At 36.1% G+C, this 12,692-nt stretch overlaps 1 protein-coding gene across 1 annotated transcript; it reads right to left on the bottom strand.

Moving 5' to 3' along the window:
- Positions 1-1,286: 1,286 nt before the first annotated feature.
- LOC136202912 (uncharacterized) lies at positions 1,287-11,116 on the bottom strand. Its single transcript, XM_065993896.1, has 12 exons — positions 9,877-11,116; positions 9,391-9,473; positions 9,098-9,272; positions 7,306-9,029; positions 7,050-7,117; positions 6,867-6,955; positions 6,272-6,371; positions 6,089-6,195; positions 4,657-4,900; positions 2,397-2,520; positions 2,210-2,302; positions 1,287-1,758 (listed from the first exon to the last, which is right to left on the bottom strand). The coding sequence occupies exons 7-12, from the start codon at positions 6,360-6,362 to the stop codon at positions 1,455-1,457; spliced, it is 963 nt and encodes a 320-aa protein (XP_065849968.1). The 5' UTR covers positions 6,363-6,371; positions 6,867-6,955; positions 7,050-7,117; positions 7,306-9,029; positions 9,098-9,272; positions 9,391-9,473; positions 9,877-11,116; the 3' UTR covers positions 1,287-1,454.
- Between the last annotated feature and the right edge of the window lie 1,576 nt (positions 11,117-12,692).

Raw genomic sequence — 12,692 nt, 5'->3', positions numbered from 1 at the left:
GAGGTAACACCTCTTGGAGACAATCCAACTTTAAATCAAATAAGGGCTCATGAAGAGGAATCATCGAAAGCTCCAAGAGCTTTGTCTATCATTCATGGTGCTGTCTCAGAGTCAATTTTCACGAGAATTATGACTTGTGAAACAGGAAATGAAGCTTGAGAAAAGTTGAAAGAACTTTATGAAGGCAATGAACGAACAAAGAGGATGCAAGTCTTGAATTTCAAAAGAGATTTTGAGACTTTGAGAATGAAAGAAAATGAGTCGGTACATGAGTATTATGACCGGTTGATGGCGGTTGTGAACAAAATCCGGCTAATGGGAGAAGATCTGCCTGATAGCAGAGTTGTTGAAAAATTGTTTGTGAGCTTGCCTGAAAGGTTTGAGGCAAAACTTTCATCTCTTGAAGATTCAAGAGATATAAGTCAATTATCCTTATCCGAATTAATTAATTCTTTGCAAGCTCAAGAACAAAGAAGAGCAATGAGAAATGGAAAAAATGAGGAAGCAGTTGAGGGAGTTTTCCTCACCCAAGATTCAAAAGGAAAAAGGGAAATTCCTCAATGTGGTCATTGCAAAAAGCATGATCATGATGAGAAGGACTGCTGGTACAAGGGGAAGCCTCAATGTTTCAAGTGCAAAAAGTTTGGGCACGTGCAACGGAATTGCAAAAACAAGAGAAAAGAAAGTGTCAATATGACAGACCATGTTGGCGAAGAAGAATTTGCTTAATTTGGAGACAAGTGCACCGAGAAGTTGTTTGCGGAGAGAAGTGCTCCGGTGATGATGGGAAAGTACATCATTGATTCGGTGAGAAGTGCACCGAGAAGTTGTTTGCGGAGAGAAGTGCTCCGGTGATGATGGGAAAGTACATCATATAAAATATATAAAAAAAAAATGAAAAGTTTTAAATTAATAGTTAAGGGAAAGATTGTTGAAAAAATTAACTATTAATTTAAAACAATTAAGGAATTGTTAGTTTGAAGTCCCAATAAATGAGGGATCATTTATGTAATTTGTATTAATTAGAGAGTTTTTCATGTAATTTGTAAATTATAAAAAAAAAAAAAATGTGAAAGTTGGACCACCGAAATTGGTGGTCCAAGTCAAAATAATGGGCAGCAGCAATTTGCTGCTACCTAATTAATTGGGTAGGCCAGCAATTATTGCTGGCCTTATCCCCTCCTTGGCTTATAAAGCTAAGGAGATGCTTCCTTAATTTTTGGATTTTGAGGGATTAGAAATTTAGGTGGTAAGGAGAGAATTGTGAATATTGAAAGAGAGTAATTTATATATGCAGTATTGTGTATTTGTTAACAGAGGGTAGTTCAATTATTTTGGGGAAAGACAAAATAGTAAAGATAATTAATTCGGGTATTTTGGGAAACACCTGAGTGTACTATTTTTGTTTTTATCCCATTGTAACACCCTTTTGTAAACCTCACAATTCAATAAAATTATTTTATCGTTTCCGCTAAATTGTCGCAATCCTGAAAAATTCCCAACACACTGAACCAGACTATAATCTTTCTGTGCTCCATAAGCAACGAGTTCAGCAAAAAACAGCTTCGGAGAGACATCATCAGATTCAGTGCAGCAACCATTTCTGGGTTTAGCAGTGAAGCTAACATGAACCCAATCTTCCACCTTACAACCTGTGAATACGTGACGACTGGAACCCAACGCTTCAACAAGAAGAAAACCTGTCCTTTATTATGAAGTTCCAAAGCAAGCTCAGCAAAATCAGCACTTTTCATCATCCTGTTCCAAAGCAAGCATATATATATAATTCAGAAAACATAGTTGCAACAACTGTTATGCTCATGACATAACCTATTAAACATTCACTAAGCATGTAAATGTAAAGCATTTAAACTCGAAATACATATCAATCATTAATCATCCTGGAAAAGATTTATCAATCACGTCGCCCATAAAGAAGAAGCATAACTGCAAAAACTTGACTTGACCAGAGAACCAAGCGAGATAGATGCTTGTTGTCTCGTGGAATGTATAAGCCTAACAAATTGACATTACCAGCGAACTTGTAAGTTTAAGGTTTGGTTTCTTTTCTCTAAAATCTTAACCGCTCATCATCAAAGAAAACAAAAAAACATCTAAACTGATGCATCCGGCTCAAAAAGGCTAATGCATATACGATCAAATTCATATCAGCCTAGCAATTTCTTTATTATAAAAGATCAGATATTACCTTCGGGCGTACTGCGTTGGGATATTCCCATTGAATAGCTTATTAAGATCAAGTTGGCGACCCTTGGAGCTCCCAGACATCTCTTCTTTGAACCTTCAATTGCATGATAAACCAAAGGAAAAAGTTGAGGTCAAAATCAATCATACACATGATTTCAGAAGAAAATATTAAACCGTACAGTACTTACCAATGGCTTTCATATACAGAATTAGGTATTTCACCATTTTGGTATGGCCAGTGACCAACAAGGTATCTAGAAGAATGAGGAATTTTCTTGCTAGGATCACATATTCCACACTCATAAGTGATTCCTGCAGGTGTACATGTATTAGCAAAGTTGAGATTCAAACACTCCAAAGCGGCAATCCATCATTTATTCATTCATACACAGTGAAGCATAAGCATTCATGTTGTGAATAGCTAAATGAGTGATTCAACACGCACACATACATGGAAAACGGTATGAAGGAACTCAAGTTTGGATTGTGGAATAGAGTAAGTTGTAAACTGGGGCAAAATGTATGTGCAACATAAACAAGAGACTCAATCAGCTCCAAAGGCTAAGAGACAATAACAAGTGACGCGATGAGTCCAGCCACTAGGGCAGTATAATGAAGCAAAATCGAGCATGTTGCACTATGACCAGAGACTTCGCCCAACTACAGGGCCAGCCTTGAGACTAGGCGGGGACTGCAACCGCCTAGGGTCCAGGCCTAAAAGGGACCCAATTTCCCAAAGAAAATAGGTACTATACATGTAAAAAAAACTTAATAATCCAGCAATATATGGATGGAGACCACGAAATTCTAGTGGACCAAAATCTTAAATGTCGATAACTCATTGCTTCATCTTCTCTGCTTTTCTAGTTTTTTCCATTACTCATCTGCTTTTTCTTTTAACTTTTAATTTGCATACTATAAAATTACTCTGCCCAACATACCATATCAATAGGATTAATTTAAAAGGAAATGTTCCTAATATCAAACTCTTTAACATCTAAATTTGAGAAGCTTTGGATGATAATTGGTGCTATATTTTTGTTCTCAATGATATTAAGTCTTTCATCGAATAGCAATCGACTCAAAAGGAAAACAAAAGTGGGATTTTGGAAATCTAGTGGACAGTGTTCCTATCAAAATAAGGGGTGGGGAGATAGCGTAAGAAAAGTTCTTACCATACTAAAAGCTATTCCGCACTTCCACCAACAAAAACAAGATGGATTATGCAGCAGTATCATGCAAAAACCACCCATCTTACTCGGCTTGGAATAAGATGTGTGGTTTTTGCATGGTATTGGTGCATAACCCACCTTGTTTTTGTTGGTGGAAGTGCAAGCTTTTTCATAGTATAATAAGAACATCTTACCAATCTCCTCACCCTACTTTGGCCTTGTCCACTAGATTACATTTTGGTACCTAGATTACATTTTGTCTCGAAAATATACGTGAACTAACGATGACAGGACAATTTAGTATATTTTACCGGTCAATGCGGGGTTGACAAGTAAATTACACTAATAGTACCTAAACTTTACCCTAATTCACACTTTGGTACCTAAATTTCATTTTGTCCAAAAAATACACTTCAAATAAAGATGAATCAATAATTTAGTATATTTGATCAGTCAACGTGAGTTTAACCATTTTAAATTAGAAATTTAGACCCATCATACACTCAATTAACATATACAATACTACTCTTTAGCTCTACATATATATTAAAGGGTAGTATTATAATTTTATGTTAATTGAGTGTATTGTAGGTCCTAATTTTTAATTTAAAATGGTCAAACTCTCGTTTATTGGTCAATAACCGATAGGATGTACTAAATTATTCAGTCACCTTCATTTGAGTTATATTTTTAGGACAAAAAAATCTAGGTACCAAAGTGTGAATTAGGAAAAGTTCAGGTACCATTAATGTAATTTACTCAAACAAACTTGCATTGACCGGTCATTTACCGGTAAAATTTACTAAATTGTCCGGTCATCGTTACTTCGGGTATATTTTTGGGACAAAATGTAATTTAGGTACCAAAGTGTAAAATAGGTAAAGTTCAGGTACTATTGGTGTAATTTATCAGAATTTGGGAAGGGTAGAAGAAGAATTGTATCTTGATTAATAATCAGACGGTTGGAATTGTAAACTCAAACTTTGGATTTTGGAAGGAGAAGACTAGAAGAATAAATGACAACGAGAATAAAATTCGACAAAATAGATAGAGCCAAAACCAATCAACATCAAGTAATCAAATCATCAAAATCACTTTTATCTCATGTTTCGCCTAGGCCACGTTCAACTACTAAACCAAATATTAGCAAATATATATTTCAAATTAAAAAAGGATAAACAGTGACAGTTAATGATATATTGAACAAGAACAACAAAGGAAAAAAGATCAATAAGTATCATAAAATGCAGAAAAGGTAGTAGGGACATCACATTACCGGGATCATTAGGTTCCAGTACACAGCAATGAGCGATTCTAAAATCGAATGGTGATCCATTTCTATAAGCAAACAGTTCAGCAAAGATGAGTTTCGGCTCAGCATGATCATCATCAGTGCTTTCTCTTGGTTTAACAAGGAAGCTGATATGAACCCAATCAGCTAATCTCTCATCAATTGAAGGGATAATTACTTGATTTTTGCGAGTGTAAGAGCAGATTCCTACTAATTCAAACTTAGCACCCTTTTCCGCACCAAACAAACAAGTGTAAGAATAAGCATATATATTAAGGATTAAAAAAAACACAAATTTAGGGGATAAGATGCAAAATTAGCCCTAACTTTTACCGAGCAATTTTGCTGGTGAAATTTTAGACGTAACTTTGGTGGCCAAGAGCAATTTTACCCCTAAAGTTGGCCGCCAACAGCAATTTTAATCCTAACCTTGGCAAATTGGATCAATTTTACCCTAAAGTTGGTAAAATTGCTCTTGGGTGCCAAATGTCAAGGGGCCAGTCGAAGAGGGCAAAGTCCATTGAGGAACACCTCCAGGAATTGCACCATAACCATTTGGCATAGGGGCATATTGTCTCAAAACTGGATTCGGAGGCTGACCAGGATTAATCTGATAAGCCATCATCTGAGCTGGGACAGCCATGGCTCCAGGAGCACCAGAAGCAACAACCATCGGCGCACTCACACCAGGCGCACTAGTGGAAAAAAGGCCATTTGCATCGGCCGTTTAGGGCTATTTGCATCGGCCATTGGCCGATGCAAAAGCCTTTGACGCAAATGTATTTGTATCGGCGCAAACCATTTGCATCACGAATTTATAGGGCCGATGCAAATGACTATTTTTTCCGAATTAAAAAAGAATTTGGATTGAATGGAGCTCAGTAATTTATTATAATGGCTAGAGAATGAACTGAAAGTCTACAAACAAAAGTGAACATATTTAGCTTCAATGCATGTAAAAAGTACAATTTGCCTATACATAGAAATTACAATTCCAAATTTATATTGCCATATTGGAGATAAAATGTTAAAATTCATACGTGAGCAAACAAATCATTAAGGCTATGAATTCTGAACCGACCTATAAATGGGACATTCAAGGGTTACCAATGATTTTTTAAGCCTAATAAACTTGTATTTTGCCACAAGATCAATGCATCATGCTCAACTATGCTGCTGCACTATTTCTATCACATAGCAAAGAAACTCATCAACAATTAAATTAATATTTCTAATCTCAACCTCAGCTATAGAAGGCATTTGGTAATAAATTGAGCATATTATAATAACAGTATGTGAATGAATTTATACTAGTACTGTTAAAGTTCCAACCTTGGCAAATTTTAGAAGATACTTCAGAAGAACACAAGACAAACAGCTAATCTCTATACATAGAATTGAACATATTAATTATCACCTGTCTGACATGTTGATGGCCACCTGTTCTAGGAGCTGCTTGATGCAACCTTCCAATGAGTTGTAATTGTCCGCCAAACATGCATTCATGCATGATCATTAATTTTTCTGCTAACAAAGAATTCAATAAAAACAAAACTATTCCTTGAAAATAAAGCATATTTTCATGAATAGATACTAGTACCATTCAGTGAGGCGATACTATCAGAGACCCATGCTCGTGAAACAACAAGGAATGCAACTGAAAGTAAATGTGCCCATTGTTTATCAAGCATAGTTGGTACCTGAAACAAAAGTGTCGAGAAAGAAAATCAACTGATTACTATCTAAGAAAAGACACAAATCAATGCAAGACAAGTTTTAGATGCATTGCGGATGCCTTGAACTAAACAATCCAGAGTCACTCTGCTCATCAAATCCCTAATCCTTGCTAGAATGACCTATATAAGGGAATGGAGGGAGTAATGAATTTAATGTGTAAAATTGAAAGATAAAAAGATGATATGCTTTGGCTTTTTTTTAATAAACCCATTCATACCAAAACTAAAATCCCGTAAATATATGGAGGAGAATGAATGGTGATATCATTTCTATTATTATTATTATTATTATTTTGTGTTGGATGGAAAACAAAAAGGAAGCAATAAGAAAGAAAATAAAATATTTGCAGTAGTTAAAAGAGGAACATATTGGGTTTTATTCCAGTTCCAGATATGCATCATCTAAATGCAATCAAATCAATTCAAAAGATATGGGAAAATGTCTAATAGCTGACTCACTCAGTATCGCTGTACTTTTTAAATATATAATTGAAGAAGATTCTGTCCTGCTCAAATGATGTCAGGATAATTCTTACTCATCAATCATTCTGCAATTATAAAATGTTAAACCCACTTAATTGCATCATTAAGCTTAATATAATATAAACTATATAATATTTGAAGTAAATAGGTAAAACATACCTTGAATTGGGTAGATTTCAGTTAATATTAACAGAGAGAAAAGAACCACTCTTCCAAGCCAAGTGATTCTACAATTTCAGTTAGTATTAACGCTAACAGTACCAAAGCTTAGCATTTGGAAAGAAACAAAATTTGGCAATCCTTTTGACATTTCATAATACCTAAACCATATTAACCCTCGACTTCAGTGTAAGTTCCTAATTCAACAATCAATAGCTCATAGAAAGACACGAGAAAGGAAAGACAGGAGAGTTACCTGCTCAGCAGCTCGACCACCAAGTGTCATGCAAGTCATATCAAAAGAGCTGCTCTTTGGTCATCAAATGATTTTCATTGGGCACATATTGAGCAAATCCCGGAGTAGCTGTACCACGTGGAACAATTGATACTTTCAGCAATGGTTCTGCATGTTCCAAAAACCAACCAGCAACAGTCCTCCTTTCGAGCTTGCTAATGCACATAAATTCATATATATTTCCAACTTTCAGAAACCATAAAATATTTCGGTACCTTAGAACAGCAAGCATAGCATAGTAGTAAAAACTTAGATCCAAAATCAAATTCAATATGAAAACATTGTTAGATTAGACATTTAAAAATAACATGTTGACAGCTGATGTCTTTTGCTCTGTTGTTTCATATACAGGTTAAGAGAATAATTTAAACAAGATCAATATATCACCAAAGCATGGAATAGCTATTCTTGAGTTTCACAAAGAATAGTTATTCCTTAAAATTAAAGATCAAGTATTACATGGAACAATTATTTTAAGGATAAAAGTTTGAACCAAACATAAGAAAGTTACTCCATATGGAATAATTATTCTACTCCTTCTATGAGCCGTTAGCAGTTATATAGACAGGATAACAAAAATAAGGTTAAAAAGAACTTGAACTTGGTGCCAATTCCATCCATTTCAACAAGCAACTGGTTGAGTGTACTTTCACGTTCATCTTTTCCGCCTGAAAAACCACCACGGCCCCTTGCTCGACCAACTGCATCTATTTCGTCAATAAATACAATACTAGGTGCACACTGTCTTGCTTCCTGAAATAAGCTTCTAACCCTGGATGGCCCAACTCCAACAAACATCTCCATGAAATCTGACCCAGAAATAGATAGAAAGGGCACACCAGATTCACCAGCAGTTGCCTTAGCAAGAAGTGTTTTCCTTGTGCCAGGAGGACCTACATTGTCCCAACTGAGGTGCAACTCCGGTCGAGGATCAGAAATCAGTTTTCCGAATAATCAGTGTATAGCTCAAGGTGTAATTGTCATGTCTTGGCCTCTCTTCTCATTGAATCAAACAGCAAAGAACAAAGACACCTCTCTCCAAAGCTTGGAAAAATAACCAGTACACAATTACAGATGGTAGATGCAGCAGCAGCAGTATCAATTATAACCGAGAAATCAAACCTCTAAATGATAATATTAGGATGTTTACCATTAAAAATCAATTTTGAATCAGCTCAGTAGTTGAGAGATTCAGTTCACTAGTTGAGAGATTTGTAAAGAAAAATGAAGCAATAACAAAGCTTTTACTTGCCTATAATGTAGCAAATCTTGAGTCCGGAAGCAGAGGGATAACTTTAACGCTACTGCCATCTGAACTCGATGATTTAGTGGAAATTCTTCTTCGATTAGAGTGAGAATCCATTTCAAAGAAGTGTGAATTTTGGGTGGGAGATGTAGCGAGTGAGAAAGAGTGAGAGGAATTGGAGTGATTATGGAAATTACGAACGCCGGCATTGGAAGCGCGAAATGATGAATGTGGAGTGAATGGAGAGAAAGTCGTTTGGAGGAATAGAAGAGAAGGGAAGGTGAAAGAGGAGTGAGTAAGGGAATAGCCATTGGAGAGGTAGAGAAGCTTCTTCAGTGAGTGAGAATTGAAGAAAAGGAAGAAGACAAGGGTTTATAGAGAAGTTTTGTATGGTATTCCCAACTGCAGTTCTTGTAGCAGCATTGCATGATATTTCCAACTGCAACAGAGGTGAAATGAAAATGGATACGGATTTCAGAAGAACCGAAAAGGCGAAAAGGATGTTACCTGCGAAGATGCTACATTATCAACTTTCTCTTGAAATGATTCACTAGCATGCTGCTGTACTTCTTCCTTTTCCCTGTCTAATCCATTCCAAGCATGCAGTAAACCTGTTTTAACCTGCCAAATCTCATTATCCACGACCTCAATATCATAACCATCCATAAATGGTCTCTGATCACTGGACAATGGAGAAAGATGAATGTTAACAATAACAAAGTAAATTGACCAAGTAAACATATTCAAGATTGTTATTTGGTGGAGAAGTCCTCTACTTCACGTAATTAGTGGAATCAAACCTTAACACCTTCAGGAAAACAGAAGGAACATAAATCCTTGAGGCGCAAATGTAATCTCTTCCTAGGAGGGTATTGAAAAGTATCTGTAGCACAGAAAAAATAATTACAAGGTCAGTTGACATGGAAAGAAAATCAGATTCATCAGCTAAGTGTTCTTAAAGAAACTCTACATCAATGTTGTACTGAGTCAGGATGTCCAGAATGCAACACGAGGTACAGCAATTCTAATTATATCTCGCAGAAAATACTAGCAGAGTTTGAATATATTTTTTTCCATTAAGAACCTAAAATGCCTTGAAATCTACAAGGACAAAGCAGCATACTAGATGGCAAAGTTAAGCAATTTTACGTGTCCAAACAATCACAAGACAAGTTGCCGGATGCTTTCAAACCTAAGCAGAAAATTAACAATGAATTGCATTGGATTAACATGTGAAGTGATGACAACAGTAAAATGGTCTATTAAAGTAATAATCATCGGTTAACCTGAGGTTCCATTAAAGGAAATTTAGGCCCCTGAGACTGCAGTTTTTTTAATGCTATAATATCAGATTTGATGCCTCGAACTCCCACTTCTTCCTTCTTGCAAAAACATCTTCCACAGCCTCGAGATTGATGTCAGAATGAAGCCCTACGATAACAAAGTGTTGATACAGTGAACCAGCCTCCTTAAATTCTCTTCAGACTCAGACTCAGGGGAAAGGTACTTAATTCAGCCTCCTTAAGCGAAGTGAAGGAAAGGTACTTAACTCACCTTATGCTGCTCCTAGTGACACATCCATGGAAACATCCGTTATCAATTGCCTAAGCCTACTGGCCTTACCCAAGGCACGATTAAAAGATGTCTCAACCTTCCTATCAGTGTCCACATCAACTGGTTTTCCATCAAACCTATATAGGGGACACTTATCTCTCACCTTATGCAATGCCTGCCCTAATTGCCTTGCTAAAATTGCTAATGGATTTCCCAAAGTCCCTGTCAACACACTCCCACCCAAATCTGCAGATGCAGAAACCTTATTTCCACCTCCTCCTTCCATCTTTATGGTGTAAACTCTCCCTCCCGCACGTTTCCTGCCCTCCAGAACTGTAACCTTAAACCCAAACCTTATTAACTGCCTCGCAGCAGCCAATCCTGCCAAACCGGCACCAATGATTATTACACTAGCCTCAGTAAAATCGCTGGGGATTTTCTCTTTAATTGATTGTGAGACTCCAAAATTGATGTACCCGTGTGAAGTTACTTAGTCATAAGCAGAATCTAAAAGGCCATGACAATGTTTAGGCACCGAATTTGTGAACATTTCTTTAGTAATCCAAAGATTCACATTTTCGCGCCATTTGGCAATGATATGATTCCTTATAAGAATGTAATTAACCTGCTCAATTCCGCCAATTGCAGAAACTACATCAGCCTCAATTTCGTCGTCAGTTAATGAATCCGCAGGAAACCCGGCAGAGAGTGCGATCAAAGCCTCGGAGGTGGATTCCTTGTTAATTACAATGATCTCTTCGGCGACGTCAAGCGGTTTTCGCGTGAGAGAATGCAAAATAGGGTTAGGGTTTTCTATTGAGGTGTTAGTTGGCGGCAATGGCGGAAGATGAGGAAGCATAAAGGAGGTGGTGGTGGTGGTGGTAAGTTGGGAGCGACCGGGACGCCTTTTCTTAGGGGCAATCACAAGGTTAATTAAAGGGAGGAGGTTAGACAACCTCCAAATCCCACCAATTTGGTGGGATTGAAATTGAAGCATTTTGAACCTCTATTTAATCTTCATTTAAACTTCATTTAAACTTAAACTTCTTTCCAAGCAAGGTTAAATGAGGTTAGAAAAATAACCTCCATTTAAACTCCCACCCAAATAAGGTTAAAAAAATAATCTCCTTTTAATTATCCTCCACTAACCCCAATCCAAACAGACCCTTAGGGATAGAGAAGGGAAAAAGGGCATCAAGAAGGGAGAGAGTAGGATTAGGGATGGAATTGGGATTAGGAGAGGGATTAGGAAGGGGAGGATAGGAAATGAATTCAAGAGGAAGTGAAGAGAATTCATCAAAAGATGGGGTTGCTGGATTCATTCTTACAGATTAAGGAGATGACAATGTCGCTAACCTGATAGTTTCCATGATAGGAATTTTTCTTCAGTAAAGCGACCTTCTGCATTTTCCTCAGTAAACTTCTTTCTTCAGTATTAGGGCCATTTATTTGTTTGGCGGAAAATATTGCATTCTGTGTTTCGCAACAATAGTGGAAAATATTTTTCAGTGTTTGGTTATAACACTAGAAAATATTTTCCAACCACTAAAAAAGTGAAAAAACACACAAAACAAAATGTGAAAATTTGTTAAAAACACGATAAGTGGAAAAATGCGAAAATCACAAAAAGTAAAAAAAATATTAAAAACATGGAAAAAAATGGAAAAACACGAAAATGTGAAAAAAAATTAATGTTAAAAACACGAAAAACGTTTTTTCACATTTTTGGCATTTTTTGTATGTTTTCTCGTGTTATTAACGTTATTGTGTTTTTTTGCATTTTTTCTGCATTTTTTTTGTGTTTTCACGTTTAGTTTTTCGATTTTTCCCTTTTTCACTTTTTTCGTGTTTTTAATTTTTTTTCACTTTGTTACTTTTTCGTGTTATTCACGTTTTCATGTTTTTGTGTTTTTTACATTTTCGTGTTTTGTTTGCATTTTTCGTCCTTTCATGTTTATCACGTTTTTCAGTTATTGTCACATTTTTGTGTTTTAGCATTTTTCGCGTTTTCGTGTTTTTCGTATTTTTTCACGTTTTCGTATTTTTTGTATTTTTCATGTTTTTGTATAATTCGCGTTTTCTCACTTTTTCGCGTGGTTCATGTTTTGTGCTTTTTCAAGTGTTTGCTTTTTTTTTTTGCGTTTTTGTGTTTTTCACGTTTGTTCACCTTTTCATGTTTTTGCGAGGTTTTTTCATATTCTCGTGTTTTGTAACGTTTTCACGTTATTCATGTTTTTTCGCGTTTCATATTTTTGTATTTTTACATTTTTTAACGTTTTTCCCATTTTTCTCTAAATGCGTATGTTTTGGGGAAAATGTTTTACCCTTTTGAAAATGGCAAAACATTTTTCCTTATTTCTTCCTTCATTTTCCATTGACTTGCCAGTTATTTTCCTTTGACTCATTTGCATCAGCCCTATCAAACACCGATGCAAATGATAACCGTAAAGGACCGGTGCAAATATATGAAGGCTTTTGCATCGGCTCTTAATAAGAGGCCGATGCAAATAACAGAAGTATTTGCATCGGTCTTGCTTAAAGGGCCGAT

This window comes from Euphorbia lathyris, chromosome 8, assembly GCF_963576675.1.
Source record: "Euphorbia lathyris chromosome 8, ddEupLath1.1, whole genome shotgun sequence".
NCBI lineage: Eukaryota > Viridiplantae > Streptophyta > Magnoliopsida > Malpighiales > Euphorbiaceae > Euphorbia > Euphorbia lathyris.
The sequence above is the reverse complement of the archived record's forward strand: the minus strand, read 5'-3'. Positions and strand labels throughout refer to the sequence as shown.